Genomic DNA, 26047 nt, shown 5'->3' on the forward strand with positions numbered 1-26047 from the left:
TGTTCCAAATTTAATGAGTTCTTTCTCACATTCCTACTAAGGTTCTTCGAAAATCAGTGCAGTAGTTTTAGTGCAATCCTGCTAACAAAAACACAGACTAATAAACACAGAAAATGCAACCTCTTTGGCAAAGGTAATACTATTATTTTTGTGTGCATATTTCATTAAATAGACACACTAAAATGTAATTACTAAAGTATATAAATATTATATTATATAAGTGTATATTTGATGATGTAGTGTCAAAGCTAAACAAGGCTTGTACTTGCAGAGCACCCGCACCAAGTCAGAGACTGTGGAAATGAAGAGCACCCCTCTTCCTTAAAAAAAAGCTGCTGAAAGGTCCTTGAGCAAATCACTGGAGTGCCTGAAGAGCACGAGTGGAGCAGCTCTCAGTCAGACAGAGTATCACTGACAAAGAGCCAGTGTGATCAGCCACTGGTGTTTTAGTAGATGAAGATGAAAATGTCATTAATTACTGTATGTGCCTAAGAGTCCTCTCAGAGCATCTGAAGAAAGTACACTCAAGCACAGATAAGTAGTAAGTCCAGGCATGTGATGACGTACGGCCAGACAATGCAAGAGCAATCAATGAGCAAGTTACACACGAACAGATGAGACATTTGCACGAGAATGCAGCAAAGAAAGCAACAAGGAAAACATTCAAACACTTAGGACTTCACAGTGTGTGTTGTTTGTACTGTTTCTACACTAACAAAGTATTCCTTTTATTAAAATAAAGATGTGCTTAGTTATTTGCACCTGGATTTAAGGGAGCTGCATCTAAGAACTGATTGTATTAAATCATCAGCTATTAAGGAAACATGTAAATTAAAATACTGGCTGAACGCACATTCATATTCATAAATGCCAGTCTTTGTTTACAGTACAGTATGTCATATGTTAATCAGTCGGTGTGTTGAAGAGTTAACCCACATATGTATCCTGTTGTAACTGGGCTGTATGAGTACATAAGTGCTACGAGTGATTGTAGGTGTGAATGAGATCTGTAGTGGTTGTTAAGACCAGTGCTGTGTAAATGCAGACTGTTTACATCAGTGAGTCACACTGCAGTACCAGAACCTTCATTACCACACACACACACACCAGCCTCATTCAAACACCACATATAGAAAAATAGACCATTCCAAAAATTCCTCCTCTACCCAGATCTACTGTTACATGCTGTTTTTGGAAAGCAGACAAATAACTGAACTGAAAAAAAGTGTTAAGGTGATGGTTCAGTTTTTTTCAAGTGTGTTTTTTTGAGGTCTTACATACAGCTACCTGAGCTGTGTGTCCCCTGCACCTACTGTAGGACCCTCACAGCCAAGCAGACACATGTTCAATGAAAACATGGCTACCGGTGGGGACACCGAGAAAAACACTTAACAAAAGGCTCACCTAAGTGCATGATATCCTAAGACTAAGTGTTCTGCCTTTTCTTGCCATTAGACGTTAGGAAACAAGGTTTGTGCCTTGCACCAAAGTCCATAGAAAAAGACGGACATTTTACAACACAGCAAATAGGAGTTGTTGCTCAACTCCGACCTCTATCATGAAGTTCAAATGTGTTATTTTGTGACTTCAGGGATTGAAAAACATTGTTTAGGTTAACCTAAGTATGTGTTTACATACCAAATGAGGTCCCTGGGCGCTAAAAACGCTGATTTTCTCTAAGGACTATGAAAGTCAGAAAATGGCTGTCTGATGGCAAGATAAAGCAGTGAAATGCGAGGTAACCAGAATTGACAGATTTATTTTTACAATTTGCTGTCAATAATAAAAAATATATCATGCCAGCCTTATTATTTATATCGATTTAATAGCACAAACTATCCTACAGGATGACTAGTACAGGTTTTGTGTGTGTGTATGTGTGTTACTCTATTACACTTTATGGTCAAAAAGCTTTATGGTCTTAAGCTTTTAATTTACTTTAGTGCCAATGCAAAGCACACTCCACTAAGGTAGAGATGGGTATTAAGAACCATTGGTCCGTACCAAAGTATCAAAAAGCATCTGGACACTATCAATATTTATGCTACATTTATTCGAGCTTTCCTTTAGACTGATTGAGAATTGGAAAATGCTTGTAAGCTTTGCAAATATATGCGAACAAAACTAGAAAACTTGCGAAACACGAGGCAACACAGAGTATCCATTGCTTTAAATAGAAGAGACTGCCCTCTTGTGGTGGGCTGAGAAGGACCCAACACAATAATACCCATCCCTACAGGGTTAATCCACTCAAAGTAGAAGGCAAAGTTTTCATGGCATTTCATAGCATTCACTACAGTAAGCGATTAGGTCCAGATTGGTATGCGAGATCAGTACTTACTTTATGTAGTAGGGCACGTTGTTTGGGGAGACGCCCTGCTCGAAGGGGCTCTCGACAGACCCTGCAAAGACAGAGAGACGGAAGTCACAATTGTCTGCAGACGATTCAACTTTTCACACCTGCACATTTTACTGCCGGATCAGCGCCCCGTAGGTTTAACAAAAGCCTGCCCATCCAGGAAATGTGCGGGATCACATGCAATAAAAAAGTTCCCTTCAAAGTCATATACGTGATAATGAATAACAGCAGAAAAACATGAGATATATATTGTAAATTATCTCACTTATTATGCCCACAAGAGTTGGCACACTAAATATTAAAGCAGACTGCTTTCTGGGAATTGTCAGCACAGTTGGAGCCAATCAGATTGTTTGGCTGAAACTACCCGCTGCTCCAGCGTTATTGTGCCCATGGGTAAAATTTGCCGCAGTTAAAAACAGAACAGTGCATTGTGGGACAAATGCCAGAACACATGCAGTGTGTATTAACATAGCAGCAAGAGATGAAAATGTGGACATTCTCATTCCCACTGTTCTCACTGTAACATCCACAGTCACCTTTATTATCCAGTTACCACATCAAGTCTCTGTATTCCCATGATGCAACTGGGTGGAACATTTACACATTTTACATTGCTGTAGGTTTAAGTGTTACAACTTTCAATAACTTTTCAGCAATCGCACAGATTCAGGTTCTTTCAAGTGTGGTTGTATACAGGGTTGCCACACCTTGATTGACATCAAATTCAAGCACTTTCCAGGACCAATTCCCTCAAATTCAAGGACCAAATGTGCCGACACAGCTTGTAAGGGCCGCTTCGCCCATGGCGTCCACTTCTACTGATTCGCAGCACGCTCTGCATCGGGACAAGTGATTGTCCTTGGGATCTTGGTCAAAGTCAGTCTTTGTAATTTTCTTTGGTGAGACACAGATCTTGGAATTTGCATTTCCCGGGCATCACATCGTTTTTTTTAGTTCTGCATGGAATCTCACGTCAGCGAGTACATACTAGCCTAGGTACATGAAGCATTGCAGGGAGCATAAAACAGTCATAACAAACAAGGGCACATGAGCGTAACTTGTTTCTTGCACAAAATTCGCGCTCTATCCATGACCCATGTCTATTTTGGGTGGTTTTAAAAAACTTAAAATTCAAACACAGGATTGGGAACCCTGTGTATAGTATATAATGAGACATAATCAGTGCTTTCTGATCTGTGTGAACCCCCGTGCTGAGAACAGGGCTGAGACAGACGCTTGCTCTCATAGAAAACATGGCTGCCAGTGGAGACATAAAGAAAAAAAAGAAATAAATACAATTAGCAACTACACATAAGGCTCAACTGATGCAATCTATGTCTATAATATCTTAATAGTATGTTTGCCACTTTATCTCCTATTCCACAAGGAAACTGGAGTTTCTAAACAGCTCCCTCTCCCACACTTAAGTCCATTAAGAGGATCAGCACTTTTACATTATAGCACACATGAGTTGTCGATCCACTGCTGTGAGCCTTTTGTGAAGTTGCTGATTTTTTGTCTTTGTTGCCATGTTTTCAGTAAGATCGAGTCTCCAAGTCAGTAGGTGGTTTCCTGGGGTGGGGGTAAGCCCAGCACTGTCAATGCTTACGATGTGACACTCCCTCAAACAGCCACACTTCAAACTATCCCTTTAAACCTTTGTGGAAACATCATAACCCATAACTGCTTCTGAAAGGAAAAAAAAACCAAAACGTGTAACTCATAAAATTCACTGCAGACATAAAGCTTGACATGCCCGACATGCCAGGTTACTGTTGCTACGCTTTGAGTGGATGAGGTTTTAATGAACAGTGAATTTTCCATTGTCCACTGCCAATTTAACAGCAAAATGGCTTTCATTATGCATAGCAAGATTCAACAGCATTTCTAAAATGGCTAATCTCAAAAACATTAAAGGGGCATTGCCCAGACGATGTGAAGATGTTGTACATTTCAATCAACTGAACAATCAATGAGGGGCTACAGCCCATATGAGACAGTGATAGGATTAAGTGCTGGGCTCATATTGGAATTCAGTGAAGAAAATGTAAAAACAAGTTTCACAAACAGATCGATGAGGCTCCATCAGCAGTCAAATGAGTCACAGCCACCGCTTCACACAGAAACCGTGTGTCACTCTCTCTTTCTCTCTCAGCAACACAACACTTACGGAGCTTGCACCTGCCGTTTAGTTGATTGCTTCACTTTGTCTTGCACAGTTTGTCTAAACTCTCCCTCTCACCCACACACACACACACAAGCAAGGATTTTACTCACCGTGCAGAAGCCCAAAGTCCCGGTGAGCATCTGTCAGCTGCTTTAGATGTTCACTGATGGAGATCTGACAGAGACAGACAGAGAAAAACAGATAAACATAATAACAACAAGGTAAAAAAAAGGGGGGATAGTTAAGGTCTTTTTTGAAGCAGTTGTATCAGATACTGCCACATCGTCAGTGTCTGCATCTCCTACACCGAGAACCGGCTTAGGCTGCCAGTGGAATCACATGGGGAAACTGATTTAAGCCCCCTGACAAAAGTCTTACTTTGGTGCTTTATCTCACCCTTAGATTCTCTTTTTCCTTTTTTCTAACTGGACACAGAAGTTGGTAAACTAGTCCCTCTCCCACTACAAAACTTCCATGATATAACTAAGGCAGGTGTAGATTTTATTCAGTGAACCTTTAATTAACTGGCTAAAATCTGTTTCCTTTTGCCCCTGCTGGCAGCAGTTTTGGACCGAGCCTCCTTAGCCCCTTTTCCAACAGAGGAAATTTTCTCATTAACCCAGGATGTTGAAAAACATTGGTGCGAAATTTCCCTCAACCCAAAACTTTCACCGAAAGAAGTACCTACTCGCCACTGGGGACTTTTCAGATTACCAGGAACTCTTGAGGGGCGGGGCTGCGTGCTGAGGAACGCTGATTGGTGGAACACATTTTGCATCTGTTTAAGCCAGTGTTTCTGCAAAACACCTTGACACAAGACAGAAAATGGACCATGAGGTCCAGGCTCTTTTGAGCATATTAGCTGAGGAGGAGGCTCAGAGGGATTTCAAACTGGCGACCCTTTAGGTCTGAAAGTTAACAGTTGGATGTAGCCGTTGCCTCACTGTTTGAACATCACAAACATTTACCATCACCAATATAACCTAGGGATGCACTAAAATGAAAATTGGTGGTCAAAATCTTAAACCGAAAATAAGGAAACACTTGGCCGGAAACCAAAATTATTAAGGAAATTATAATGCCAATTCTGTATCATTGTTTGTTTTTTGTTTTATCTAATTTTGTTGTTATGGCTAGGACTGTGTGTAATTACCTCATTCAAGTCAAGACACTGCAATTATATATAGATATATAGATTAATATTCATCAATTAAGAATCTATGAAAACATTTAGGAGGATCTCGTCGAACATATCAGACAATGAGGGTGTGTGCCCCTCATCTGCTGCAGACTGCTGCTCCTGGGCTCCTGTGCTGTGCGCTTCTCCGTATCCAACGCAACCTGGTATCGTCACTTTAGAGCATTTAATACCGTAGGTGCTTTTGGAACTGTTTTATTGGTGTTCCAAACTGATCTTGGACAGACTCTAAGCGGGAATAGACAGGCACGTGCTAGCCACAGTTTTTGCACGCGTCATCACAATGTCCTGTTCAAAGTAAAAACTGAAAAATGGCCAAAAAAGCCTGATATGTTTCGGTCGACGAATTTTCAGTGCATCTCTGATATAAACTGTACTGTGTTTTGGCATTACATGGCAGTAATGCAGCAAATGTATCCTGACATGTTACTACACAAACCGACATACTGAATGATCTAACAAAGAACATCAACATGACATGAGAATCTATAATTTTATCTATAAATAAATCTTTACTTTGCTTGGAAATAAGAAATAATCATCTTCAAGACATGCAATAAATATAAACAGTTTCAAAAGGTGACGATGGAAGTATTCTGAGGAGTGGTGGTGATTGATGTCCCCGTGTACAGTGACAAATGATGTGCTCACTGTCTGGAAAAAGCACTGGAAATAACGATGGGTAGATGGAGGTAGGGGGGAGGGAGGGAGGTGGCGGTGGGCACCAAGAACCAAGTATGGAGGCGATAATTGAATTTGTAGTGGAGGAATCGGAGAGGACACAGTCTCCTGTGAGTCTCCTTCAGCTGTGAATGAGCTGTCTATCTAAATGGAGTTGAGATAATTGTGCTAGATCAGCATTGTTCTGTAGGTACACAGAGAAAGAGCTCAGGGGAAGAGAGACACTCAATACGAAGATTATCTTCCAAACTGCAAACTCTGAGCTCCATGTTGATCCAAAAAATTAATATCATATTACTAAATCAACAAACAACAACAAATCTCAAAAGTGTTTTAACTGCTTGTGGCATTTTTAGGGGAAATGATAGCGATGATAACATTTCTTGGTTATAAATAAGATTAGCTTTAGGCACAGTGAGGAACCAGTGGTTAGATTTCAACACAAAAAAACTGGTTAGGGTGAACAAAAAAATCATGTTTTTTTCCTCAAAGCTTTAAAGTCATCTGCATAAAACCCCATCAGAATGTCCTCATACCATTACAACAATCCAAAGACATTTAAACGTCCTAAAAGTCCTCTGCAGCTTGTGGATATCTCATTATGTTACACATCACCACCAGCTCATCCCCCTACAGATCAAAATGTTCCCTCAAATAGTTGAGAACTACTGTATATCACTTCAGAAATGTTGATATGACGCATATGAAACCATACATGCCATAGTTGAAGTAACCATTCAACAAAAAAATGGACTTCCTTCAGCTCTAAACATGGTAAAAACAAGCCCATTTGAAAGCACCCACTGTTAACTGTCCTGACTTACATGAACTGAACACAGACATTTTAATCTAATCACTAACATCCTGATAAACACATACTTAATTTACTACTCTATTTAAGCCTCTTTTTTTTTTTAATCTGGGGTATACTTCACATAAGAAGCCAGCTGATGCTGAGTGTGTGTGTGTGCGTTCTTGACACACTGTTCAATGATCTGATGTTCCCAGGCAACACATGCCGCTCATGTCGGCATGTGGAGCTTTGGCAGATGCTGATTAGTGACAGATTTCTGTTCCGGGAAGTGAATAAGTGGATCATTTTGATCATAGAAATCCTGCAGCTGAGCGACTGAGATGGGTTGTCATCCGGTCTGAGTGGACAGACGGACCAAATGAGATGAAGGCGCCATCAGGGGAATGTGTGTGCGTGCGTGCGTGTGGTATATGATGGTGAGATGAAGGACAGGTGACGATAATAAAGTGATGACCGGTGGACTTCAATGTGACGGGAAACAAAGACATTACCTTTGAGTCCACCTCACCCAATCCATTTCTGCCTGAGTTGTTTTTCGCCGTGTCCATGGCGACCTAATTATAATTGTACAAATGAGAGGAGGAACTTGTTGCAATTACTCAGAGTGGAGTGCACCATACCCTAGTATGAAAGACTGAAGTAATTTGCGTGTGGAGGTAAATCAAGTGATCTGAGAGAGATAATGACACTTTGTGCACCTACTTTAGACTCCGTTTCTAGCCTTTGGGAAATCTGGTCTAATAGCGGGAGACTTTGACCAATAACAAGGCAGTTAAGAGATAGAGAGGGCGCTCCTACTGGCTGTTCAACGAAGCAGCTGCATACACAAGTCCCTTTAATGGAAATGTCTCTATTCCAGCATTGGTACCAATTGCCTACACTGCAAAGAAACCAAAAAAAAGTTAACTCCAAAATTCAGCTACATACAACTTATCATTGAACAGACCATGACAGAACACATGTCGTCCAGCTTTTCCTTCTCCAGTGTTTGGTCTAGTTATTGCATTACACATCAGATCCTTCTCTTTCTCTCTCTCTCTCTCTTCTTTTGTCTCTCTACAGTACACTAATTAAGCCGGTGTTCACACCTCCATTATAGGAAGAAGCCTCCATGTAGGTGTATGTGTGTGTAGCATCTGGTCAAGCGCTGACTTCAGAGAAACAAGCCGTCTGGTCCCGTCACTGCAGTGTCACCATGGAGCCCATCTTTACCTAGGACTCCCTGGCAGTAGTTGGTGTGTCTGGCAGCAGATTGGCTCTATCTGTCACCCTCGGTATCAGTCACTGTCTGATTCCCAGCATGGCTGCCACTGTGTTTATTTAGACTGACAGGGGTCCAAGATGTGCTGCCTCGAGAGTATGATGCTCTGCATCTCTGAGGTTTGAAGGGTTGTGGTTTTTTTTTTAGGTTTTTGTTTTTCCACCAAAGACACAGGAGCAGGGTTGGATTTAAATATAGGTCACCTGTGTTTTGGAATTGAAATGTAAACTGCATCTGTAATGATTTGCCATTATACCCTTGGGACATAGTGTTTTCTGTTGGACTTTGAATTAGTTTTTCATTGGATTTTCTTTTCATTTTCAAGTCCCTATTTTATATTTTAGCTTTTTGTGTTTCTTGACTGTTTTACTTTGTAGTTTCTCCTTAATATGTCACCTCTTGAGATAGCCTCTGCCTTTATCCCGTTTCCCACATCCTGTAATTGTCTGGCCCACCTTGATGTGTTTCAGATGGTCCATCACCGATGGCTGACAGACATCAAGATGTGCAGTCACTTTAAACTATCGATCTCCTCTGCTCCCTTTCAGGACCAGGGACAGCACAGCTGCATATGCAAACAACCTGAAATAATACTGACAGACTGAATCTCTGACACAGTAAACCAGCTCAGCCATTCTATAACAAACTGTGTTGAGAACTGTACAAATATCACCATTACAACCAAGTGGACATCGCCCAACATTGTGTCAACAAGAAATAAATGGGTTATAATTGTAAAAGCAACTGTACAACAGTTCAAAATCAATGCACAACTGTGAGGCTATGCTCTTTGCAAATATCTGTTTTTTAGTGTAACTAGATCTGTGAGTTTTTGACATACTGCTGCACAAGTGGTGACTCCAACACTCTGTGTCTGGATGCTCGTATGCAAAGTGTACACTGTTAAACATACATGCTGCACAGGATCCCATGTGTTTCCATATGGGACATATTCTGTGTGTTCGTAGGCATGATTGCGTACCTGGAGCAGTCTCCAGCGTGTGTTGAGCTCTTCGATGCGTTCCAGGTTGCTAAGTGACAGCTGGATGTCGGGTGGACCGAAAGTGGACGCCAGCTGGTTCATGTGAGTTACGTCATCTTTAATTGGGGCGATCTCTTCCTGGAACTCCTGTAAAATACACATAAAAAAAAGAAATGTGAAGAAACGTGTTTTCTTATTAGGTCATTTTAAAGAGCTGTTTCACCTATTTTTTTCCAGAAAAAAACAGAAACAAAGTGTCAAGAAAGCAATACTTTTGAAATGTGTCTAACAATAAAAGTATTTATGCTTATCCGAGCCTTTCAGGCCATTGTTCATTTAACATATTTTCTGGGAAGGATCTTTCCTTTGAACATCCGACAGAAAGTCACTTTTAAAACATTATTTTACTCCTTTTCATGACAGAGGCAGAATGATAGAAAGATGAAGCAGCGGCGAATGCTGTGAAATTCACCGTGAGCATCACTCAGTCTGACCTTGACTCTTTCGATGTGCTCCGGAAGCGAATCAATCAACAGGTCACCCACAGGTTCCCACGCCTCCTTCACCATCTCTGCCTGCCTCAGCTGACCATCCAGCAAGTCCTCCGCCTCTTGTAGTTCAATCAGCCTGTCCAGAGCAATCTCCAGCCTCCTCTGCCAGTCAGCGGAGTCGATGTTGAGCTGGTCCCACTTCGAAGTCACGTCATCTGCTTCCTTGCGCAGGATTCGAGCCACATTCTGGGCACGCTCCTCTGGACTGATGTCTGAGGGTTAATGAGAAATACAAGTGTCAAGAGTCCTGTTGATAATAGGGGCAGCACATACAATAGAACTGTATCCTATGGCTACTGTATTTATATACAAGACTGAATAAATGATTGTAAAATGAATCTCTAACTCTTTAACTTCTAAGCCTCAAAATGTCTCTTTTTGCTGAAGGCTGAGTGAAAAAAAGGATTTTTAGGACAATTGAATTTCTGAATAACCCATGCTAAACAGAACCAAGTCTGATTGATCTATGCTGTAAGTAAGTTAAACATATATCTTTTAGCTTTGTGAGGGAAAATGTGCACCTGAATTAACGACGAGAAAATTAATTCCTATTGCTACATGATAATCATGATTAAGAAGATAGGAAGAAGATCTCCTGCAATCATATTATGACTACAGCGCTAACTCTTCTCCCTCAGCGGCAGTTTAAAATGTGTTGAAAAGCCTCTTTCTCTCTCTCTTTCAAAACAACGCAAACGCATACACAGTAGATGTGACAGAGAGGACCAGCTCCTGGGAGACACAGTCTATCAAACAACCTGTTTGTGTAGAGACAAGCTCCCTGTAACCACACCAAACTGTATTCAAACCCAGCAAAATGTCATAGACAAAAGCACAGCTTCAATTCTTGCTTTTTTTGACGTCTAAATCCAAAGTTGCAAAGAGTGAATAACTCTCTGAGGGAAGAACATTTTTTTTCTCCTCAGGTGTAGCAGAGTGGATTTAATGGGCAAAAGTTAAAGTTCAGCTGCTTTGTATAAGCCAGGTAGCGGGGCTGCTGCTGTGAGCCTGAAGGTGAATCACAAGAATCTGTGCGAGTGCTCACCTCCACATGTGCCCGTTACCAGGCTTTAACGACAGTCCAAAATTGGAAACAATCCCATTAAGACCTGGTTTTATCTGTCCTCAGAGATCTGATCACACGAATGGACAGATGTGTCTGTTGTCAATAAATATTTGTGCGAGTGACAGTTAGAGAGAGAAATAAGCTCCTGTAACGTGAAATGAGATTTGAATCATTAGAACTAATAACTCATTAGAAGATTGGTGTCAATGTTGTGGCAGTGGCTGCAAATAAATCGACGTATGGTACATAAGAGCTTACACTACTAACAGTACTGACTGAATCACCCAGCATGAAAACATCGCACTAGGCTTAAGTGCTGACGGGGGACAGCTTGAAACCCTCTACGGTACTTAAAGGAAAGGTTATATTGTTTAAAATAGTGACGTGTCATTCGCAAATGATTCAGCTCCACAAGCAGCTTCTTTTAGGTGAACGATGAGAGCCAGATCCCTTCTAAGAGCCAATCTTTTTGTTTCCTTTTTCAGTTTTTTTCCATTGGCAAGTGCGTTGGTACACTCATCTATCCTTTCCTTCAAGGCCTAAACATAAAAATGCACGTGTCTGTTTATTTTTGCTTGTTTTATGGCACATCCTGTTCTAATGAGTGTTTGGTTTAGAAAGCTCTGTGCTGTGTGTAGTGTAAATTGCATATGAATACAATCTAAAATACACAATGCGTGTGTTTTACACTCACATTGTTATGCCAAATATGATATAAAACAGGATGTTGCTATATTTGGCTACATTATAAAAGCTAGAAGTGATAATACAGTACATGAAGAGTCAGCTCTTACTGCTGAGCTAAGCCAAATGATCCGTATCTCTTCAAGAGTGACCATTGTGTGTGTCTATGTGTGTGTGTGTGTGTGTGTGTGTGCGTGTGGTGAGAGGTTACCTCTCTGCTCAAGTGAGGGTGAGTCTCGGGGCAGTTCTGCCAGAAATATTCCAACATCGTCCAGACTCTTGGTCACAACTGGCTCTTTAGCTCTCAGGTCTCTCCTGAAGCCCTGTTAGAACATACACAAATACACACACAAACACACACACACACAAAAGTTAATTAATTGCACTGTTTCTATCATGTTAGCATGTACATCTCTATGTGTTTTTTCTGTCTTCCATACTCAATAAACCATCTAGAGGACATTGATTTAAATCCAGGTATCATATATGATATGTCACTATATGATATGTCACATATGTCAGTGCATTTTTGTTTTCTGTTTTGATCTGTATGTGTTTCATTTTGCTTTTTATTTCATACCAGGGATGAGACAGCTAAGTGAGTGCACCCACAACCACCACCACCCTTGACACATGTCAAAAATGATGACGTTATATTATTATACTGTGTTCCACTTTCTCCTTTTACCTTTAATACATCACTCTGAGACCACTGGGAAAGACAGAAGGTGCAGACAAAATGGCACCACTGACTGGCACTGAGAGTGAGACATCATTTCAGCTCCAAAAAGGACTTTAAAGACATTAAAGGCATTTTTATTATAACACGAGAAGAGTGACAGACTCATTAATGGACTGGAAATCCTGAGCTTTGTGTCAGACACTCACACATTCCTCCTTGCACTCGCCCATAGACAAATGGCTTTTAAAAAGCATCGAGGACAAATGTGTGAATCTGTGAAATAATGTGGCGAGGGATGGGCATGCAGGGCAGCCAGTGATGACTCATTTCCCCTGGAGAAAAAAGTCCTCTTTGGTCAAATGTGTTCCCTCCATCATGGTTAAAAAAAAAACCCAGAACATTCCTTGTAGTATCTGCACAGTCATGTATTCTGTCCAGCAGACAGGAACTTTGATTTGAAAGGTTTTCTGTTGCCTTGCAGATTCTGTCTTGACTCCTACACATTTATTTCAGACAATGGATATTTTGTACGAGCCAATTTAAACCAGAGGAGAATAAGAATTAGGGGAAGGGTCCAAATATTTTCATTTTTGTTACATATTTCAAGTAAATTATTAACCGTTGTAATTTTTCTTTTCTTTTTTTGCAGTGGGCCTTCTATTTACCTCGTCTCAAAGAAAATAATTATATTCAAAAATACAACTTGAATGTGCCACGAATTCCAATAGAAAAGTAAACTGTCTACATCCCACAGAGTGTTTCCTCCTACCCGGTGTGTGTCCAGTTGTGCCTGCACGGCAGGGACATCGCCACCTACAGGTGGCTCGCGCTCCAGCTGTTGACTTTTCAGCCTCAGCCAGTTGAGAAGCTCTTGCAAGGACATGTGGAGCCTCTTCCATGGGGCCATCTCAGAGTCCAGGTGGGCCCTTGAAAAGACAAACAGACATTTTGTTTTGGCTTCAACGAGCTGGTTTTACACAATAAAGTCAACACTTTTCCATTTTATGGTGTATAGTTTTTCCTCACCTCATACTGAGGGTCTTGTTGCGCAGGTCGTTCCAGCGCTGGCTCATGTTGTCCAGACGTTTTCGGAGCAGAGCAGCGTCCGCTGTGTTGTCCAGCGAGGCAAGAATCCTTTGGCCATTCTCATCGAGGGAGTGGTACAACTCTGTGTGGCTGTCAATCTCTGCCTGAAGATCCTGGTAACACAAACACAAACACTCACATGTGAGGCAAAAAAAGAGAACAAGAGCACTAAACTATGTTGGAGCCCTCGCTTCAGTCTCTTAGTAATAGCAGCCATATTTTCCTCTGTTCACAGGTAAAGTGCCCCGTAATGGGATCAGAAGCTGAGAGGCTAATTCACTCTCGAGGACTGAGCTGTAATGCAGGGCTTAATGCATTGTTGTGAATGGACCCTTCTGTCACATTAAAATGTCAAAATATTTTATTTGGTGTGGAGTCAGCTGGAAGCAACGATGATGGTGGATCCACCTGTGTGAAATTTTTTTGACTGACAATCCATTATCGAAACTCCTGATGTGACGGATACGTCGATAGAAGTGAAGCGAGTACTTAACAAACCCATCTCTGTGAAATGAAAATGGAGGACAGCTTCATTACCATGAGCACTTCCTGGTTGAGAACAGCGCAAAAGGGGGAGAAAAAATAAATGTTCACTAAGTGGACAGCAGCAGATGTGATGTCAATCACTGCAGGATGTGAAAGCAAATTAGGAGCCATTATCTTTCATTTTACCTGAGCCCTACTGCCATTTACTTACTGTAAGTAAAATAACAAGGCTTACTCAGTCAATTACCAAATCTTTAAGTTTCCTTTTGTTGATGCCGGCGGCATCAGACTTTCAAAATAAAAGTAATTTTGGCTCGATTAGAGTGACTTGTTTTACAATGCACATCTTAAACGTAGTTTTATTATAAACAACACATATATTTGTGTATGTATATGTTTATGAATGTATTTAGTATTTTTTGATAACAGTTTGATGCATACTCTCATGATTGCATCTATGCTGGAGCTCAGTTTTGCATTTTGCACCTTTAAATGAACTGTTCCTGTATCAGCCGTGTTACCACACCTTATATTCAGATTAGAATAAAGCTCTTAAAGATAAAAAAAACCATCATATTAAAGGAAGTTCCACTCACTGGAAGTTTTAAGATAAATTAGATGACACGAAAATTTAATCATACCTGAAGGAAAAATGGGTCATTGCGCCAAAGAAGAGGACACAGTGAAGAATAGCACAAATAAAAAAAAAACAGAAGACAGTGAAGGTGAAGAACAGCATTAGACTGATGACTGTGGCTTTACAAAGTCTATTACAGATTTGCCTGTAATCTAAATCTGATTTAAATGTTCGCTGATCCCAATGAGCCCAGTCTTGAAAGACCGTGCGTCGACTTGAGCGCTGTCCCTTCATTTATCTTGAACTTTAATATCTTAACACCAAATTAATAGTTTCACATTTCATTAACAACCTAATTTTGTCAGATTTTATGGAATAGCATGTCTACATTTGAGGACAATCAACTTACTTTTAGACTGTTTTCATTAAAAAGAAAAAAAGTCTTGATGAATATAGAAAACAAATTTATATTTCAGTAAACCTTTCTGTCAAATACTAATTCATTTAGACCAACATTCACCATAAAGAAAAGTTAGATAAAAGGACTATAATTACTTATACAAGTACAAAGTGCTTGGTTTTCTTATCCAACCTGAACATGGTAGACCTTCCTGCGCAGCATCTTCCAAACTTTACTCTGGTATCCACAAACTAGAATTCAAGAATCCTCATCATCTGCTTCATCTGTTCCCTCTACTCCCTAAAGATTAGCTCCCAGTGTAGCTGCATCAACATGTCCTCTGTTTAAATGTGTGTGACACAGAGAGAAATGTGAAGATGTAGAGGGAGGGAGTATCATGGAGACATGGAGGGAGAGTTAGTTACACATAAGAGTGGAGATGGAGCTGTACAGTGTGAGTCAGACTGAGTTACAAAGACGGAAGGGGGTGAGATGGACAGAGAGAGAGGGGCGGATGAGGAAAAGAGACTTTGGTGCATAAAACGATGAGTGTGCTCATTTTCCAATTAAAAATTATCTGTGTACAGTGTCGTAGCCCGAGATAGTGTGAGTTGCTGCATGACTGTCCGCCATTATAATTAGACACAGAAGACTATCTCAGCACTGCACACAGTGCTGCTGTTGTACTGAGTTGTGTGTGTGTGTGAATTTGCAGCAGTGTTCCAAAAAATTCATTTCCAAAATCCTACGTTTGCCCGTGACTGTGTGTGTGTTTGCAGTTGTATTTGTTACCTCTTTAGGACTGTTTCTGGCATAAACACTGACCTTGTCAGGACCAGGAGTCATCATGAAGACTAAAACCTGGTCCTCATGAGGAACTGGTTAAGCTTGGAGCTAAGATTTGAGTTGTGAAAGGTTAAGGTTATGGTTAGGCATTAACTGGTAATTGTGAAGGTCAGGGATAATGCTTTGTTTAGTCTGTTCAAATAAATGGAAGTCAATACAATGTCCTAAGAAGTATAGCTGTGCAAACCTGTGTATGTATGTGTGTGTGTGTGTTACTGCGCTGCACCACAAAGAGCGTGTGGGTGCCCGGGTGAAGGGCGAGGGTCAAAATATGTTCTATCACAGAACAGAGCTTTCTCTTCACCACCCACAATGCAGTGGGGGGAACTCTGCCTTTATCTATGCAGAGCAGCTGTCGACCAATGAAATCTCTCTGTTCTGCCATGTCAAGATTCCTGTCATACCAGCCAGAGCACGGAGAAGAGGAAAACTGTCTTATACTCTGGGTCAAAAAGTGGAAATGTCCTGAAAGTCTGCAACAACCAATGCTCAACTCTCTCTCAACATCCACATGCCAATATGTGCACATACGGTACAATAACAGACAAAGATAATGAAGGTAAATAAATAAAGAGCAAATTGAGAGATCATGGCACATAAGAGATGTTGGTCTACAGCTGCCTCCAACAGTTTTTGTTTTATTTTGTGACTTCTACTTTTTCATGCTTAATCTAGTCAACAAATTCACCAATTGAAGCAGCAGTCGAGCAGTTCCTGGATCCTTGTGAGCTAAAAACACAGATCTTCTTTATGGACTTTGGTGCAGGAGTGTGAGAGGTTTAGAAACCTCAGTTTTCGCTGAAAAATGCCGTCTAACAACAAGAAAAGACGGCGAGCCTAACTCTTAAGATATTAGTGACAGTATAGATTTTATTAGCTTAGCCTTTTGTTAAGTGACATAAATCAGGTTTCCCTTGTGTCCCTGTGTCAGCCATACTTTCAGAGAGAGAGCAAGCCTAGTTCTTGGCACAGGGATCCAGCAGGGGGGCATGTACTGGTCAAGCTATGTGTCAGTACCTCATACAACCACATCAATTTAAACTAGGGGTGTAAGATATTAGATATTTTGCTGATATCCGATATGTTGATACTGATATATATATATGTTTTTCCCAGCGCCCAACTGCAGAGGTCATTTATGGCCCTTTTCTACTATCTCGGCACGACTCGCCATGGCACGGTTTAGGTTGGTTTTCTGCACGGCTGCATGAAACTGCTGTGACTTTTTTTTATTCACAACACACACACAAACGAGTGACTAATGACTTGTAAAGCAGTTGTTTTCAGTAAGTGAATCATTAGTATTAAAGGAGCTCAGTCTAAAACATCCGCTACTGAGGTTTCTAACTCCGGATAACCTGGTTGACTCGCTTCCCCTTGGCGATCGCTCTTTTTCTGCCTTTGAATGAATGTCCACGCTGTTCGTTGGGTTGCAATATATTGGATTTATTGCTGTGCATTTTCCATAGATAAGGAAATTCCATCAAACAATCAGAAACAGTTTCATGAGGAGTGCCTCCGCGCCACAGCGGTCGAAAACCGTTTGCCCTTCCGGGTCAAAGGTCAAAGGACAGTGATAATGCCACCTATATACACCTGAGCTCCCCCTCTGAGAGCACAGCGACCCCACACACACATTGAGTGATCTACTTGACCACCATGACCAGAGCACAGACTCCATCTGACACATGTCACTGGGCTGAAATACAGCGTCAGGGTTTGTGATCAGCAATGATATTTGACCAGACTCCTCTGTCAAATATTGAGATTTAAGACATTTCCCTGGTAATTGTTGGAGATTAACCCACCTTTTTAGGATTATTAAGTCTTTTTAACTGATCTACATTTTGGCACTGTTCGGCTTGATTTCTGTGTTGGTCGTCTCTTCCCGTGACGGCACTCTGACCACTCAGCGGCCGGCAGTCTGGCGACGTTACGCATAGTACCTACTCAGCGCGCTTTGAACCTCGCCAGAGCAGGTACTACAAAAACTAGCTGGTACCAGGTACTATGCTAGTGGAAACGCAACTTAACCGTGCCGTGTTGAGGCGAGATGAGGCGAGTAGAGCCGGTGGAAACATGCTATAAGTGTTCATTATGTAAAGAAAAAAGAACTTGTTTGGCTCTTTTGTCAGACCATCTGTTAATTTCCCATTTTGAAAACCTTTTGAGAAAATCAAAGTCACAATCACACAACAAATAACCAGGTGGTGTGGTTCCATCTTAATATGTGTGACCTGGAAATCACTCAGTGGAGCAGTGAACAGACTAGGAAACAGGGATATACAAGAGAGTGAGGAGAAGCCGTGTGTGTGTGTGTGTGTGTGTGTGTGTGTGTGTGTATGGCGCACCTTCCATTGTGCCAGCAGGTTCCTGGCTGCCTCAGGCTGCTCCTGAAGTCTCTGCTTGTTGGTAGCATCGATTAACACATTGCAAGTTGTCTCAGCCTCCGTCAGCCAGCTGAGGAACTTTTCCAGGTCCAGGTAGAACTGCTGCAGCAGTCGCAGAGCAGCTTCCAGAGCAGCCTCCCTGTCTGAAACACTGCAGAGGCACAGTCTGTATGACTTTTTTTGACCTTTTTAGTCCTCTTGATCAATCAAAGTGGATAAAATCAAAGTATGTCATATCAGTATCCAGTCAGACATAAAAAATTGGTATTAAACCATCCCCCGCGACCCTCGTGTGGAGGATAAAGCGGTAGAAAATGGATGGATGGATAGTTGTCTCTTCACTTGGTCCGAACCATTTAACAACTCATTAGAAAACAAGCTCCAATGACTGAATTATCTGCATAGCAACAAATATAAGTAAAATAGGGGCATTGCATGCGATTTGTAAAATTGTGTTTATAATTAATTAACTAATTAATCTCACATTTTAAAATGTGTTCATCTAGATTAAACGCGATTAAAGGTTGGCTTTTTTTCTAATGACTAAATTAATGAGTAATCAGACAGTGTGCATTTCAGACACCATTGTTTAATTTCTTTTTAAACAAATAACAACACATAGAACTATGTGATTTCAAAGAGAATCAGGCGTAGAAGCTCAGGCCTATCAAGTGCCAACCAGGTAATCTTAAAATAAAGGCTGGATGACTGCCATCCTGTATGCAACAAGAACATGTGTTGAGAGAGAGAGAGAGAGAGAGAGATTGAGCAGAACATGCAGGGTAGGTAAGTAGCCGGGCAGCTGCCAGCATATTACGGACACTATCTGTGCCTCGAGTGGTTCGTTTGCCACCTACTTATTAGTCGCATTCTTTTATCACGTTAAACGATTCATACATTAACTTTGACAGCCCTAGCTTATTCACAGTATGTGTACCGTTTGCTGATGTGTGTCCATGTTGCCATCATGTTATCGTTGACCTGGGTGACCTTGTGCGTGTCATCATTCGCGTAGAGCGTCAGCAGTTTATTTGCCAGAGCATTGGTTTTATCCACCTGACCCTGACACTGCTGCAGCTCCTTCACAAAGAGCTGTGGAGGGAGACACATATGATTGAATAGACTGTATATTCTGAATGTCAAAAGGATAACCACAATGGCAGAAGTGATATGAAGTAATGTGCAGCAGACCTTTAGTTCAGCATTTTGTCTCTTCAGTGCATCTGCTGTGTAGGTGATTTCCTGCCAGGACTCTAGCCTCTCACTGGCCCGCATGATGTGATGATCCGCCCCTTTCTTTGCGTCCAGCCAATCGGTGGAGTCCTGCAGCATGTTGTGGAGCTGCTTCGTCCTATCAGAGAGTTTGGTCTGTGAGTCCTCCCAGTGAGTCTGAAGCCTGTCAACTGTGATGACGAAGAGAGAGAAAGCAAATGCCACACATGGAAAGTTAAAATGATCATTTCTGAGGTTGTGCTCTACTTTGTTGTTCGTTTTGTCACAAGCTTTTGTTGTGGCATGTTTTCACTAACTTGCTAAACTTGGATTCCCATAAAAAGTCTGAATAGCCCACTTATAATCTCAAATACAAACACATGGACAACAAATGGATGCTATGGGGGCAAGGGATTAGCATATTTGTTGGAGACTATTTTCAGCAGCAGATTAATCCACATTTGTTGCTCCACTGAGTATTTGTGGGAAGAAAAAGCTGCAACAGCTTGTCATATGTTGTCTTACTCCTCTACCATTTCCCTCAGGTATCCCTTGTTTTTCCTGACTTTAATGGCTAACGGTGGCTCTGGCCCAGTATGCTCCGACTAAATCTCACAGTCATAATCATTTAGATCTTCCTCCTCATGAAAATAAAATCTCACACATTGATTTTTATAACGTGTCCAAGCACTGGTGTTCTTTGTGGGGTGTATACTATTATTTGTATATTATTTATAGCCCTTTGTGGGAAAAGCAGAGTTACTTAGAGTTCAGGAGAAGTTCAGCGGCATGCTGCTGTAATTTCAAAAGAGATTCCTGTACTATCATAAGGTCATGGAAGGGTAGATATAAACTACATGGTGGATGGAAACGTATTTGGCCTCATTTCTTTTAGGAGCGTGACCACAGATACGTTCTGGGTCACGTTGGAGAACAGCCTACTCTGCTGATGTCCTCTGACCTCCTAATGTCTCATCATGAACACGGAAATACTTTCACAGTTTCCATACGTTGATTTATTTGTTGCCACCGCCACAATATTACCTCTCGCCGCCACATATAGATTTTCTATTATTTGTGTCTTATTTTGCTATTTCAAGCGAGAAAAATCTTATTTCACTGAAGAACTCCGCACAGCACATCGATTCCCTCAGCCAACCCTTACCCTGCTCTCTCTCTCCCTCTCTTTGACTGATTCATTAGGTTTTTATGAACAGAAATGATGTACGTGTGTCTACATATTAATTCTAAGTTAAGATAAACTTTAACATGAACTGAATCACTGGGACCTGTATCTATTTAAGTAACTAAAGTAGTGTTCAATCTTTGGCTGTTGAATTCAAATCAGTGTATGTTGTCCCACAATACCATAAAGACTGCTAGAATTTGCATTCATTTCTGTTCAATGGAGGTTGTGTTGGCTTGGTAACATCATCTGGTGGTGCTATGATATCCATGTGTGTGTGTGTGTGAGAGAGAGAGACATACTGCGTTCAGTGATCGCGTTGCGTGTCTCCTGATTGCTGGTTTTGTTCTTCAAGTTTTGGGCCGCCGTGACCTGTCTCTCCAGGAGGGGGCGCTTATGGTCCAGCTCCTGCAGTGATTCCTGAAAACACACGCTCATCATTTCAGCAAATGGCTTCTTATCCTGATCCAGATACTTGTGAGTTCCTGAGTTCCTCACCATGAGCTTGCCAATGTTCTCGCTGATGTCCTCCAGGTCGGCCACCACCACTCGCTTGTTCTGCACCATGTTGTCCAGCATGGTCAGCCAGTCGGTTAGCTCCGCCCATGACTTGTTGAAGTGAGCCAATGCCGCGGAGTCAGGCATCGAACTCCCTGTGAGAGATTCATCTGGCACACACACATGTCAAAGACACTGTGAGGTAACAGTAATATCAACAGTTTTCTACTTCTACCTCGTTTAATAGGTTTGTGTCATGTAAGTAAATCTGAATTAAGGACACTAAAGCCAGAAAATAACACCATGGACTTCAGTGTGGAGAGTAGGCAGTTGACAAACTCTATTTTTAGCTGAAAAACTGTCTAAAGGGGCAAACATATTATTCAGTGCAGAGATTCAGAGATGTGGTTAAGTTTCCTGTTGGTAAAGTCTGCCTAACAGTAAGATAAAGCATCAAAGGTATACTTATACTTAAGATTTCAGAGACTTATCTTGGCTAAAACTTGGCACAAGCAGCATACTGAGTGTATACTGAGTGATTTTTTGCAAGGACCTCATACAACCACACTGTAATAAACCTGAACTAGCCCTTTAAATACAAACTTTTCTCATAATCAGTGCAGTGAAACACACACAAAGGATTCTTAATGTGTAACCATGTGGATAAAAAGTGAGACTTACGGGCTTTTTTGGCCACAAGATGAGCAGCCATCCTCTCTTTGTGCTGCCTCAACAGCTCCAGGATCACTGTCCAGTCTTCTCTCAGCTTGGTATACTTCATCTATCACAAACACAAACACAAACACGCACACAGAATTCACAGATAATTGAGTTGTACAAATGTAATCAAAGGCCTTTATGTGGAGGATTGGTGGCAAAAGGCAAATATGTTCATCCCTTTGATCTCCAGAAGATGTAAAGTTCTCTCATATATATATATATTTTAATAAAATACATAATGCGTGTGTGATGAAATTTTTGAAGCAAAGTTCCTCATGCACTGGACTCCTCCGAAGAAAACAGCAGATAATAGTGCACAGTGAAATGTGTTCTTTGGTCATCAGCCATGACAATGTACAGTCAACGTTACCAAGACTCATTTTTTAAGGTATATTTTCTCAACGGGAAAATACTGTGTACTATGACAATTATCTCTAAATGCTGTTGTCTTAAGAATCTTCAGTGTTGACTGTTTGATTACCTCACCTTGTCTGGGTGGTAGGGAGGAATGTCCCTGAAGAGTTGATCAGCTCGCAGCAAAACCTCTTCCACCTCTGGTTGTTTAAATTGCACTTCTTCAATGATCTACAAACAGATTTCAGGATTTATTTGAGCCAGAATGGTAATGAAGGTCTATGCTGGGGAAAAACACATTGTTGTGTGTGTGTGTGATTTTTCTACCCTGGGATGTGGCTCCTCTGGGCTGTGTTCGAGGTTGGCTCTGGTGTGGGATGCCCACACTGACAGGTCGTCCAGCTGACCCTGCAGCTTCTCCAACTCCTTCAACAAACCCTCAATCTCCAGCTGGCGCTCTGGCAAAGCCCTGGAAACCTAAACACGCAATAACACTGTTGACGTATGGTCCACGATGCCTCAGGTTTATTCGACACCATCATTATCCTGCAACTCTAGTATTTGTTAATTCCCTGCATGAACGAAATCACAAAATCTCAAATCTACATTACATAGATTTACTACTGAGTATCATCACACAATTACATCGATAAGTCATAAAAAAAAAAACATTTGAAACATAAACTTATTCATAACAAATAAAAATGGTGAAACAGAACACAATAACAATGACATTCTCCCAAGCAGGAGAATGCCTGGAACATCAAACTGTATATAAAAATGAGCTGGAGACGAGACAAAACTTCAGGAACATGCCCAGACTTCAGTGCAGGTCTGAAAGCAGCTTTATTTAGGGACATCCTGTATGTTTTTGTGACATGTTCTTAACAATTAGCCTCGGAACAAATCTGGAGGATTCTAGCAGCTTAAGACAGCGGTCCACAACCACGCAACTTTCCTGTAAAACAATATTTTCACACACCGGTATAGAAACAACTAAAAACAGTGTGTAAAAATACAACTCACCATACCGCTGAGATTGTTTCATGAGGCTTCATAGCCTTATTTGCTAGCATGTTGCCACATATTATGCAGAGCGGGCTTGGTGTGTGAGAATCACCTGTAGCGATAAACCCATATAGCGATAAACTGATATTTTCTATTAAATGCAGCTTTCTTTTTCTTGGAGGTTGAAGGCTCTTCTTCTTCTGTTACCTTCTTGGACCTTTTTCCCTTTCCAAATAAAGCTCTGCTAAGACATTTAACTTATTTTTGCTAGCTTGTAAGCTAAAGTGTTTTTTCAAAATAAAAGATCTCTCAGACTCTAATAATCAATAACAAACTAATTTTTTAATGCTAATGCTTACGGCATTGTTTGACCCATTGTGTTTTTTGTTTTTTTTCAGTAGACACCTATGTTTTGATGACTAAAAATAAGACTTACATGCGAACAAACTGTTGTGCTGTGGGGTTGACAGTAGTAACCACTGACCTGAGCCCAGCGACTGTTGATGATCCTGATGTCTTTTTGTTTGTCCGCAGGAAGTTGTATTTGTCTCAGTCTGGAGTTCAGATTATCCACTGCCACCTGCTTGGAAGGAAGCTCATCCACACGGGCCTGACACACACACACACACACACACACACAATTACATGTTCTTAATACTGGATGTCGCAATTAAACTTTATAGCATCTCAATGGACACCACAGCAATCTCTAAATTAAATGAACCAACGCCCACACAGTCATACATGTTTTTCAAAGCTGAGCATAATAATAAAAGCTGTATCTCATTATGGTAGCAGCTACATTAAATGATGTAAATCAGGGCACACACACACACACACAGAAATCAGCTGATTGTACAAACTGCTGTGTTGTGTTTCGTACCTGCACTTTGTCCAGAGTGTCTCTGATGTGCTGAGGCTCTGCAGGCTGCAGAGGGATGGCCAGGACACCCTCTGCCTTGTCCAACCAGCCCAGCATGGAGCCCATGTCCTCCTGCAGCTGCCCTGCTGCCGTACGTGCCTCTGATGACCTGAAGGAGGACCACATCAAGACGAGGACAGAGGGTTAGATATGGTGCAGAGAACAATTATACACACACACACACACACACACACACACACAAAATGACTGTCAAGCAGAATAATAATGATTCATTATTGCTAAAGATGCAAAAATGCAATCATTTCTGGATACATTTGATATTCAGTAGAAAAAGCCCTAAAAACCCAAAAGCCCACTGTCAGCTGATGATTAAACCATCAAATAAGACTTGCATCAGCACTGATTCACACACACACACACACACACACACACACACACACACACACACACACACACACACACACACACCTCCTCTTGTGCTCATTGAGCTGCTGACAGGCGTTAACCCAGCGAGTGTTGAGCACTTTGAGGTGAGTTCGAAGCCGCAAGGCGTCATCTGGTGTGCTCATCTGACTGATGTCCTCTCCTGAGGAGTTCACTCTGCCCAGCACCACTTCCTGGACGGGTATTGCCTCCGTCAGGTCCTGCACACACGCGTGCATATTATGAATCATTTACATGACCATGTCAGATTCACAGCTCACAGTAAAATGTACATTACTGCATTAATGTATTATTGAAAGGAAAGCTGAATGATGTCATATCTATCTATCTATCTATCTATCTATCTATCTATCTATCTATCTATCTATCTATCTATCTATCTATCTATCTATCTATCTATCTATCTGATATGATATGCAGATGATACTGTGATAAATCCTAACAAATGAACAACATATTAAATGTGATGTCTGAGCTCAGACATTCAGAGGGAGATGTCAGAAGGAGCCAGCTCATCCTGAGTGTCCTCCACTGGAGATCTTTTTTCAGCATATGTCCAAGTGGCAGGAAGTCCCCAAGGTAGGATGTGAACATACTGGAGATATGTGTCAACTGGCCTGGAAATGCCTCAGGGTGTCCCAGGAGAAGTTGCAACTCCAGATAGGGGTTTAAAAATGGATGTATAGATGGATTCAATGAGAAAACATGTGTTGATACTCCAAACTGTCATGTCATGACATTATATACTAGATCTTTTTTAGATGTTGATATGTGCCAGTTGATCAAACCCTGATAAAGCATCTGTGCTTTATGCAACACCATCAAGTAGCACCAGCTTAAGCAGAAAGACAAGAGTGCTGATAGAACTTTTGGACTTATGCCACTTGCCAAAGAACACTTCTGGACATGAAGTGTGAGGCATTCACATGTGGAATACACTTAGCAGCTTTCGTTGTGTATGTGTGTGTGTGTGTGTGTGTGTGTGTGTATTACCCTGAGATGCTGTCTGTGTGCTGCAGGCTCTGTCTCAGCCAGTTTTAAAGTGCTCTCGGCTTCACTCAGCCACCCCTCCACAGTTTTCTGATCTGACACAAACTTCTGCCACTTGGAGTTGCAGTCCTGCCAACGCCTTAATAAGCACAAATGCAAACACACACATGTTCATTTACTTCCTAAATTACTCACTATTTTGCGCCAAAGTCCGTTGAGAAAATCAGCAATTTTAAATCACAGTATCCAGGACTTGTTGTTCCACTGCTGCCACCATCAGTAAATTCAAATTGTGACTTTGGATTTTGAAATTCTTTGTTCAAATTTATTTAAGTAATCCAAACTTACCAAATGAGGCAGCAGTAGATCAGAAGTTCCTGTACCCCTGCCAGCTAAAAACACATTTTATCTCACTGTACTTCTCGTCCTCACGATATGATAGATTTAGCAGTTGTAGATTTCATTGGTACGCCATTTGATCAGTGGCTAAAATCTGTAGGAAATCCTGCTTGATGTTTT

General features: G+C 41.2%; 1 protein-coding gene across 5 annotated transcripts in view; it reads right to left on the reverse strand.

The window, feature by feature from the left end:
- The window catches only part of dmd (dystrophin), a 236270-nt gene that overhangs the window by 44573 nt on the left and 165650 nt on the right, over positions 1-26047 (reverse strand). For 4 of the 5 annotated variants that reach the window (XM_044019373.1, XM_044019372.1, XM_044019375.1 and 1 more), the window contains 20 exons: positions 25532-25667; positions 24563-24738; positions 24095-24242; positions 23696-23821; positions 22531-22680; positions 22336-22434; positions 21811-21910; positions 21130-21299; positions 20934-21051; positions 19425-19636; positions 19171-19325; positions 18195-18384; positions 13475-13647; positions 13218-13374; positions 11978-12089; positions 9960-10228; positions 9466-9612; positions 7714-7776; positions 4640-4703; positions 2342-2402 (listed from right to left, as the gene is read on the reverse strand). In XM_044019373.1, coding sequence (XP_043875308.1) covers positions 2342-2402; positions 4640-4703; positions 7714-7776; positions 9466-9612; positions 9960-10228; positions 11978-12089; positions 13218-13374; positions 13475-13647; positions 18195-18384; positions 19171-19325; positions 19425-19636; positions 20934-21051; positions 21130-21299; positions 21811-21910; positions 22336-22434; positions 22531-22680; positions 23696-23821; positions 24095-24242; positions 24563-24738; positions 25532-25667 — 2826 coding nt within the window. Of the gene's footprint in view, positions 1-2341; positions 2403-4639; positions 4704-7713; positions 7777-9465; positions 9613-9959; positions 10229-11977; positions 12090-13217; positions 13375-13474; positions 13648-15189; positions 15346-18194; positions 18385-19170; positions 19326-19424; positions 19637-20933; positions 21052-21129; positions 21300-21810; positions 21911-22335; positions 22435-22530; positions 22681-23695; positions 23822-24094; positions 24243-24562; positions 24739-25531; positions 25668-26047 lie in introns of those variants that run through there. The other variant, XM_044019377.1, reaches the window with a different exon arrangement.

This window comes from Solea senegalensis, linkage group LG2, assembly GCF_019176455.1.
Source record: "Solea senegalensis isolate Sse05_10M linkage group LG2, IFAPA_SoseM_1, whole genome shotgun sequence".
Taxonomy (NCBI): Eukaryota; Metazoa; Chordata; class Actinopteri; order Pleuronectiformes; family Soleidae; genus Solea; species Solea senegalensis.